This window comes from Salvelinus alpinus, chromosome 9, assembly GCF_045679555.1.
Source record: "Salvelinus alpinus chromosome 9, SLU_Salpinus.1, whole genome shotgun sequence".
NCBI lineage: Eukaryota > Metazoa > Chordata > Actinopteri > Salmoniformes > Salmonidae > Salvelinus > Salvelinus alpinus.
In genome coordinates this window covers 15,569,416-15,579,943 of record NC_092094.1, presented here as the reverse complement: position 1 = coordinate 15,579,943, position 10,528 = coordinate 15,569,416, and the positions used below count along the sequence as shown (strand labels likewise).

General features: G+C 43.9%; 1 protein-coding gene across 1 annotated transcript; it reads right to left on the bottom strand.

The window, feature by feature from the left end:
• Positions 1 to 275: 275 nt before the first annotated feature.
• Positions 276 to 10,236, bottom strand: LOC139584381 (BTB/POZ domain-containing protein kctd15-like). The gene is made up of 5 exons (XM_071416142.1): positions 9,622 to 10,236; positions 7,877 to 8,052; positions 6,319 to 6,463; positions 2,521 to 2,823; positions 276 to 1,086 (listed from the first exon to the last, which is right to left on the bottom strand). Exons 1-5 carry the CDS (start codon positions 9,646 to 9,648, stop codon positions 922 to 924), a joined length of 816 nt encoding a protein of 271 aa, XP_071272243.1. The 5' UTR covers positions 9,649 to 10,236; the 3' UTR covers positions 276 to 921.
• Between the last annotated feature and the right edge of the window lie 292 nt (positions 10,237 to 10,528).

Genomic DNA, 10,528 nt, shown 5'->3' with positions numbered 1-10,528 from the left:
AAAATGTCCCAGCTATTTGTCTGTCCACGAGAGATTACGGTCTTATACAAAACGAACAGCATTCCGAGACCGTTATCTTTTTGTCAATACGACTTTACAAATGGAAAAGATGTTGACTTACCGTAAGCAAACACATATCCTAAATATTATTTGAAATTGCAGTTATAAAAAATCTTGATTATGTGCACTTCATCGCTATATTGTCACATACAAAATCTAAATTTTTCACAAATATATTTATCATGAAAGTTATATATATAAAAAAAGACCCCATATTGTCCATTTAACATTTATTTGTACAAATACCTACACATACAGTATATGACCTATTCAGATTGACCAGTGTAGAAAGTTGTCAAGAAATGCAGCAAACACACAGCCATGTTCTTCCTGTGGCAGAGCAGGACATGGCCATTTTTGGCTGTGTTTACACAGGCAGCTCAATTCTGATCTTTTGACATTTATTGGTCTTTTGACCAATCAGATTAAATCTTTTTCAATAATTGGGCAAATATCAGAATTGGGCTACCGGTATAAACGCAGACAATGTCTCTGAACTGGAGGTCATCTGGCATACCAGTAGACCCATCCTTAGGCTTGAACAGGAGTCCCCAGTGAAACCTAAGCTGGACCTGAGCACCATATTACTGGAGCTATTTCCTTGTTCCTGCTAGTTGTCAATAGCCCAGAGGTGACTGACCGTTTCCCTTGGAAACAGCAGCAGAAAGAGTTCCGTAGACTTTGAGTCTCAATAGAATCACAACCTTCTCACATCTCGCTTGCCCAATAAACATTGCCATTGGCACATGATATTCCCAAGCATAAAGAGTCCTCCTTCAGTGTTTTGTGTAGATAGGACCTGGAGATGAGCACCGGGATTGTTGAACATCTTATCTCAGGGGTCCCTCTGTTCCTCCTGACCTAGTCCAGAGGCTCCTGTTTGATCCGGATAGTGGTGGTGGTGCCGATGGACTGACCCCTGTGGAGCTCGCGACACAAGACGTACTCGCTGAACTGGGAGGAGTCAACTCCGCCACCACACGACGCCCTCATGCTGAAGCCCTTCTGGAACAACCTCTCCAGAACCTACAGGGAGCACAGGACAGACAGACAGACAGGAGCTTTTGACATTAGTTAATCAGAACTATTTGTATAGTACTTTCAATATAGGTAACAAAGGGGTTCACTTCATAAAATAAAAGTACAAACCAAGAAACAAATACAGGAGGAAGGACAATTAAAATCATTGCAATCATACATTACAAGTATCTTTATAAAAGTGTGTCTTCAACAGGGATTTAAAAACAGGCACTGAATCTATAAGCCTGATCTCCCCTGGAAGACCATTCCAAAGTTCAGGGGCCCTAATTGCAAATGCCTGGTCTCCTTTCATTTTCAACCTAGACTGGTATGGTCAACAGTGCCAGAGGATCTCAGGCTGCATAGTTATAGTGCGGTGTACGCTATTGTTATACCCTCTTCCTTATACGTATGACGGATTTGACCTAGAACTACACAGCACCTGAACTTAGTTGAGCTGACAGCACTCAAAGATAAGCTTTGAGTTTAGAACTGGGTCTGCAAAGTGACTGGAGTGAGTCTATCTGCCATGTTACTGAGATGAATTTGAGTCTTCAGCATTACTGGATGACCTGATCTGCTCTGCAGTGTAACATAACAGAGTTGACCTGGAAGGAACCACATCATAACAGAGTTGACCTGGAAGGAACCACATAACAGAGTTGACCTGGAAGGAACCACATCATAACAGAGTTGACCTGGAAGGAACCACATCATAACAGCGCTGACCTGGAAGGAACCACATCATAACAAAGTTGACCTGGAAGACACCACATAACAGAGTTGACCTGTAAGGAACCACATCATAACAAAGTTGACCTGGAAGGAACCACATAACAGAGTTGACCTGTAAGGAACCACATCATAACAAAGTTGACCTGGAAGACACCACATAACAGAGTTGACCTGGAAGACACCACATCATAACCGAGTTCACCTGGAAGGAACCACATCATAACAGCGCTGACCTGGAAGGAACCACATCATAACCGCGTTCACTGGAAGGAACCACATAACAGAGTTGACCTGGAAGGAACCACATCATAACAGAGTTGACCTGGAAGGAACCACATCATAACAGAGTTGACCTGGAAGACACCACATAACAGAGTTGACCTGGAAGGAACCACATCATAACCGCGTTCACCTGGAAGGAACCACATAACAGAGTTGACCTGGAAGGAACCACATCATAACAGAGTTGACCTGGAAGGAACCACATCATAACAGAGTTGACCTGGAAGACACCACATAACAGAGTTGACCTGGAAGGAACCACATCATAACCGAGTTCACCTGGAAGGAACCACATCATAACAGAGTTCACCTGGAAGGAACCACATAACAGAGTTGACCTGGAAGGAACCACATAACAGAGTTGACCTGGAAGGAACCACATCATAACAGCGCTGACCTATGGAACTACATTACCGTCCATACCTGAACTGAGTTGAGCCTGCAGTAGCCATTGAGCGGAAACCGGATAACATGTGTGGGGTCCTGGTTCCAGCCGGCGTTCACCGAGTTACACATGACGTCTCCGGTCTCGGGGAAGATCTCCTCAATGAGCACCTTCTCCCCGCTGAGGGCAATTCTCTCACCCAGGTCAGGGGTCACTCGGACCACCAGGCACTCGCAGGGCCGGCTCTTCTGGCCCTCCCGCTCTGTCAGCCAGCGCTCCAGCTCGCGGACCATGGGTGTCAGCTGGTAGTAGCGAGCCTCCTCGTATAGCTGGGGGAAGTCCTGCCATAGTAGAAACAAACACATACTGTTGAAGCAAGGATACACACTGTACACACAACACACGCATGCACACATACGCAAGAAAGCATAGACACACCGACAAACACACACACTAATGTTCATAAACAAACTGACATGGGTACAGCCTGGATGTCTGCCAGATGTGGTTATTTGTCAGCCAACTGCTTTGTCATTGTCCGGATAGATAAACGTGTTTAACTTGATAACAACAAAGGATTTAACTAATAGACTGCCTGGAATCAAAGCTAATTTAACTATAATACACACACAGGGTTTGAATTTCAGGATGCCCAGAGGTGTTGGGCACTATTGTAATATATTAGTGCATTCAAAGTATTAAACATATCAGTAACACTTTACTTGAAGAGAACCTAAGGACGGCATAACACAATTACAACTCACACAGATGGCATCCCCAGCCGCGTCCTCAGAGCATGTGCAGACCAGCTGGCTGGTGTGTTTACGGACATATTCAATCAATCGTTATCCCAGTCTGCTGTTCCCACATGCTTCAAGATGGCCACCATTGTTCCTGTTCCCAAGAAAGCTAAGGTAACTGAGCTAAATGACTACCGCCCCGTAGCACTCACTTCTGTCATCATGAAGTGCTTTGAGAGACTAGTCAAGGACCATATCACCTCCACCCTACCTGACACCCTAGACCCACTCCAATTTGCTTACCGCCCCAATTGGTCCACAGACGACGCAATCGCAATCACACTGCACACTGCCCTAACCCATCTGGACAAGAGGAATACCTATGTAAGAATGCTGTTCATCGACTACAGCTCAGCATTTAACACCATAGTACTTTCCAAACTCGTCATTAAGCTCGAGACCCTGGGTCTCGACCCCGCACTGTGCAACTGGGTGCTGGACTTCCTGACGGGCCGCCCCCAGGTGGTGAGGGTAGGTAACAACATCTCCACCCCGCTGATCCTCAACACTGGGGCCCCACAAGGGTGCGTTCTCAGCCCTCTCCTGTACTCCCTGTTCACCCACGACTGCGTGGCCATGCACGCCTCCAACTCAATCATCAAGTTTGCAGACGACACTACAGTGGTAGGCTTGATTACCAACAACGACAAGACAGCTTACAGGGAGGAGGTGAGGGACCTCGGAGTGTGGTGTCAGGAAAATAACCTCACACTCAATGTCAACAAAACAAAGGAGATGATCGTGGACTTCAGGAAACAGCAGAGGGAGCAGCCCCTATCCACATCGACGGGACAGTAGTGGAGAGGGTGGAAAGTTTTAAGTTCCTTGGCGTACACATCACTGACAAACTGAAGTGGTCCACCCACACAGACAGTGTGGTGAATAAGGCGCAGCAACACCTCTTCAACCCCAGGAGGCTGAAGAAATGTGGCTTGTCACCAAAAACACTCACAAACTTTTACAGATGCACAATCGAGAGCATCCTATCGGGCTGTATCACCGCCTGGTACGGCAACTGCTCCGCCCATAACCGTAAGGCTCTCCAGAGGGTAGTGAGGTCTGCACAACGCATCACCGTGGGCAAACTACCTGCCCTCCAGGACACCTACACCACCCGATGTCACAGGAAGGCCAAAAAGATCATCAAGGACAACAACCACCCGAGCCACTGCCTGTTCACTGCCTGCTATCATCCAGAAGGCGAGGTCAGTACAGGTGCATCAAAGCGGGGACCGAGAGACTGAAAAACAGCTTCCATCTCAAGGCCATCAGACTGTTAAACAGCCATCACTAACATTGAGTGGCTGCTGCCAACATACTGACTCAACTCTAGCCACTTTAATAATGGAAAAATGTATGTATTAAATGTATCACTAGCCACTTTAAACAAAGCCACTTTATATCATGTTTACATACCCTACATTACTCATCTCATATGCATATACTGCACTCTATACCATCTACTGCATCTTGCCTATGCCGTTCGGCCATCACTCATTCATATATTTATATGTACATATTCTTATTAATTCCTTTACACTTGTGTGTATAAGGTAGTTGTTGTGAAATTGTTAGGTCAGAATACTTGTTAGATATCACTGCATGGTCGGAACTAGAAGCACAAGCATTTCGCTACGCTCGCATTAACATCTGCTAACCATGTGTATGTGACAAATAAAATTTGATTTGATTTGAAGTACATACGTATTTCCTTCTGTTGAATGTATGTGATGGATTCATTTATACCAAATGTTTATCTCCACCCAGAAATCACATCTGTACATCTCACCCCCCCCTGTCTTTTCCCCTTGCATGCTCAATATTATGATACTATTGCAGCACACACGCACACACACACGGCAACCGGTATCGATGCACCAAGTCTGGAACCAACAGGACCCTGAACAGCTTCTACCCCCCAGCCATAAGACTGCTAAATAGTTAGTTAAATAGTTAACCAATAGCTACCCGGACTATCTGCATTGACCCTTTTTACACTAATCTCTTTACTCATCACATTTGATTTGACACACACACACACACACAGCAGACACTTCTGTTCACAATTACTGCGTGAGAGATAAAGAGAGAGCTGCTTATTTTTCCCTCTACATTTGCTCCAAACTGCTTCTGACATCAGGCATACACAGAGCTGCTACCCCCTCAGGCTCCTTTCTGTATCAAAGCCTGCCTCCTTAGCTCCCCTCCCTTCATAGGCTTGAAGCGAGGGATAGATGTGTTTTATAAAAGAAGGCTCTATCTGCAGGGCACTTTAGTCATCCTGGGCAAAGCACAGAATAACACAGCTACACTAACTACAGAGAGAGAGAGATGAGTGAGATGCCAGATACACAACCACACACACATATGTAAGCACTCCTGCATACACACACACACACACACACACACACACACACACACACACACACACACACACACACACACACACACACACACACACACACACACACACACACACACACACACACACACACACACACACACACACACACACACACACACACACACACACACATCAATTTAGCAAAAAACACAGTGTCCCTGCTTCCAGCCATGCAGAATCGACCCCTGTAGGAGCCCAGGGCGAAATGGAGACCTGATTAAAGTGTCAGAAAGCTACAGTTTACACACACTGAGCGCTTATAGAGGTACACAGTGATAGAATGAAGATAAAGATGTGTTTCTGGGCACAGCAGGATAATTGTATGACTTTACAGTCATGTTTGCATTTGCCTAACCATCCTGAAATCTCTGTGAGAGATACTATGTTTGTAATTGTTTGTATGTGTGGAAATGAGGTGCCTCTGGTTCAGAGACTGTGTTAGCCCGCTGAACAACAGCCTAGGCATTAGCTCAAAAAAATAACAAGTCTTCATGGCTATTGCAAGTTATCTTATTAAGCGAGCATAGTTCAACCAAACCACCTTTGTTAGACATACAGTACATAATGTCATGTATTATGTTACTCTTTGAGATGTGAGCTGTAAGAGAGCTGTCCTGTAGTGTGTACTGTACCTTGAAGTCCTCTGGGAGCAGTAGTTTGCAGGTCCTGAGGAAGCTGAGAATGTATCTGAATATGTCTCCATCCCTGTCGATGAAGTAGTGCTGCTTCAAACTGTCCAGTACAATGGGCTCTGTTCCATTAAACAGACGACTGATTCTGGAGAACAGAAAAAGACAATGGTTGAGAGCTCTAAATTCATACTTTGAATCAAGTAGTACTTGAAGTATGTTTAGAGAACTGTAAAACTTGTTTCTAGTGTTTGATCATTACTTACATTGTAGGCAGGAAGTGGGCTACAACTGCATGTTGTTTATTCTAGTATAGAAAATACTAAGGGTTACTACAACTTCTGAATCACATACTCATAATGGGTTATTTACATTTGTCCTCTCTCTCTCTCTCTCCCTCTCCAGAAATGGATGCCAACTGCTGCCAACTGCGATGCCAACTGCTTTCTATAAGCCCAGTTACTCATCTTTCTACTTCTCTCCTCTCTGCCTGAGGTGGTCCTCTACTCTTCCAGCAGGAGTGTCACCTCACAGCTCCAGGCTGCTCAGCCTTCTCTCTCTCTGCCTTCTCCACTCTTTCTTTGTCCTCCATAAAGCAATTAAAATCTACCCTTTCTTTTCTCTCCAGCCTTTTCTCTCTCTTTTTTGCTAGATCTCTCAAAAATGATCATGGATACCAAAGTTATTGTTTCAACATGATGTTGTGTGGATTTCTATAAGTATTTTAGTAATGTATCAGTCATAATGCAGTGTCAGTATGAAGCTGTCCATGAACTTGTTCTATCGTTCAATAATATGTTATTTCTCATGAAAAAATATGGTGCCATATGCCACGGTGCCAGATGCATCCCGTATTTGTATTTGTATTTATTATGGATCCCCATTAGCTGCCAAAGCAGCAGCTACTCTTCCTGGGGTCCAGCAAAATTAAGGCAGTTTAATTGCCTTACCTAGACTCTGGGTATTGAGCTGAGAGCCTGGCGGTGTCAGATATATCCTGTAATCGCCTTACCTAGACTCTGGGTATTTAGTGAGAGCCTGGCGGTGTCAGATACATCCTGTAATGGCCTTACCTAGACTCTGGGTATTTAGTGAGAGCCTGGCGGTGCCAGATGCATCCTGTAATGGCCTTACCTAGACTCTGGGTATTTAGTGAGAGCCTGGCGGTGTCAGATACATCCTGTAATGGCCTTACCTAGACTCTGGGTATTTAGTGAGAGCCTGGCGGTGTCAGATACATCCTGTAATGGCCTTACCTAGACTCTGGGTATTTAGTGAGAGCCTGGCGGTGTCAGATACATCCTGTAATGGCCTTACCTAGACTCTCGGTATTTCGTGAGAGCCTGGCGGTGTCAGACACATCCTCTAATGGCCTTACCTAGACTCTGGGTATTTAGTGAGAGCCTGGCGGTGTCAGATACATCCTGTAATGGCCTTACCTAGACTCTGGGTATTTAGTGAGAGCCTGGCGGTGTCAGATACATCCTGTAATGGCCTTACCTAGACTCTGGGTATTTAGTGAGAGCCTGGCGGTGCCAGATGCATCCTGTAATGGCCTTACCTAGACTCTGGGTATTTAGTGAGAGTCCCCAGGCTGCTGGTGTACATGTGTCCTCCCACATCAATGTGGACCGGGGCATTGGCTTTAGTCAGCTGGGCCGGTGATGGGATGCCCTGGGCATTCATTGGAGAAACTGGAGAACGACTCATAGACATCCTGGACATGCTCCTTCCCTCCTACAGCAACACATGGAAACAGATAGTCTTTGTATTAGAAGTGTGTACTGTATCTGCCCTGAGAGTGGTAAAGTGAAAAATAGTGAGATGTCTACTTTTCATTAAAGGCCCAGTGCAGGCAAAAACGTGATTTGCCTGTGTTTTATACATATATTTCCACCTTATGAGGTTGAAATAATACTGTTAAATTGTGAAAATGATGCTAATGCCCTTTTAGTGTAAGAGCTGCTTGAAAAGATCGCCTAAAATTCCAGCCTGTTTTGATGGGATGGAGTTTTGGCCTGCCTGGTGATCACCGGATTAGTTAATAGACCAACAGGAAAGACCATTCCAAACCTCTCTGCCAATAACAGCTAGTTTTCAGTTTTCCCCTCCCCACTCAGACCTCTCCCAGAGAGTCCTAGTAAAATTCTTGCTTGAGAAATTGCTCTTTGCTAAGAAGCTATTTTTGTTTCTATCTTTACCATTTTAATTTAAAACAATCGCAGTAAGGTACTTAATTGTTACCTAGAAATGCTTTGATATTGAGATAAAAACGGCTGCATTGGACCTTTAAAGTTAGGCTACTGATGAAGTAATGACATGAAGTAGTAGCAAATGAGGTGCAAGACTGTACAGTAGTTTAGACTATAGTAGGGCAAGCAGCCAATCAAACTGTTTCAGAGATACAATGAGCCTGAACGTTCCCCAATTAACATGAATACAATATTCATGGGCTGCAGACAGTAGTTGAAGTTTCCCACATTGAGGGAACAGAGGGCATTCATGACCCCAGGGCACTGGGCAAAGTGCAGCTTCTGGACAAATTGAAACAACCATCCCCCCACCAAGTCTCTCCATTGTAAAGAGGTTCTTTGAACCATAAAGGTGAACAGGAGGTGAACTTCATTCAGTGTTTTGCCAGGGGCAAGATGCCTGGGGCTGCTGAGCAGAACACACAGAGTCCTCATTTCCAGGGTGTTATCTCCTCTGCTTAGCCAGAAACCAGTATTTTAAGAAATCGATTTAAAAAGAAAAACATTTCATGTTATAAAACCAAAAGGAAACTACATACATTTCACCCATATTTTCCCCATATTCTGAGATGTAATATTCCTTCCTGTATCCATATTATTTCACACATGAATTCAATCAAGAACACATGTATTGAATAGAAAGAGAAACGAATAGCCTATAATAACGTTCTAAAAGCAAGTTTGAGCTTGATATACTCTAGCCTATTCCCCCAAACGCTCTCAATTCTGACAGCACGGCAATAAACTGGTAATAACAATTTTAGGATGTAATTGGGGATTCTATCAGTCACTGAAGTTTGCGTTCTCCTGCGTTTCGGTAAAATATAACAAATATGTCACAATCCACTGGTATCCAAATAGGGCTACTGCCGGCTCACTTTTCTTGGTGTGTGGAGTACAAACGTTTGAAAACGTTGTGGTTTAATCACGGAAAATATACACCAACGCAATGATTTTATAGAGTAGCTGTGGCTTTAAGATTCTACTGTAGTGTCAGACAGACTACATGTTCTCCACCAAATAAAACTACAAATGAAACATATTGCGTCCTTACCTGGGAGGACACGGATACAGAAGACATAGGAATCTCTTCTCCCTTACGGTTTTATCTCTGTTTATGTCAGTTGGGTCGTCGTTTGCTTTATATCCGTCTTTGTCCGAGCCTTGCTTTTTCTGATATGATGAATCCGTCGAGTTTTATGAGAAGAAAGCCAGTCCGTCTCTAAATAAAAGGAGGGCTAGTAGAATTCTTGCCCTGGGCTATTCAAACGCCCGAAGGGCAAGGATTAGGTTACAATAGAGCAGCTTTTTATCTCTCGCCTCAACTCGTTTCAAGATGAAAATTAGATCCCCCGTTTCTTATTTCACAAGTCAATTAGATTTTTCCAAAAATATCGCGGTTTATTTCCAACGGAGAGCGGTCTGGTCTGCTGCACGGGTAACGGTGTTCGGTTCAATCTTGCTCCGTATCAGATTAGTGTCATAATTCACTCAACGGATTTACCAGTGTTAATAACTGGCAGTGTGTATAAAAAAAAACATACATTTAAATTGTTGATACAATATTTACTAAAGTAGGCTACGGTCAATATCAATTAAACTATAAAATGATAGGTTCCGCTCAGAGCTGTCGCGCAGATCTTCTCTGTCCTGTAGTATTCTCTTCTCTGGCCCCAATCAGAGGTGTCATGCCCATAGGGGGTAATGGGGCACGTGCCCCCTCAGATTTGTCCTGTTTATAAAATAAGATTTATATATATATATATACACACACACATGAAAACACATATATACATATACACATATATATACACACACATATATATAAATATATAAGATGTGTTTGTTTCTCTGTAATACTACTAGTCACCTATCAATTTTAGGAAGTTGGTTTTAGCCCACATAGGTTCCCAACTTAATTTCTATTTACCAAGAAGCCATTTCAGGCTCTCAATCAAATT

Excerpts from the sequence above, each read along its gene's own strand:
- LOC139584381 (XM_071416142.1), bottom strand. The coding sequence starts at position 9,648 with ATGTCTTCTGTATCCGTGTCCTCCCAG. Across the intron at positions 8,053-9,621 it reads CTGTATCCGTGTCCTCCCAG|GAGGGAAGGAGCATGTCCAG; the intron begins GTAAGGACGCAA and ends GTGTTGCTGTAG. Across the intron at positions 2,824-6,318 it reads TGCTCCCAGAGGACTTCAAG|GACTTCCCCCAGCTATACGA; the intron begins GTACAGTACACA and ends CTACTATGGCAG.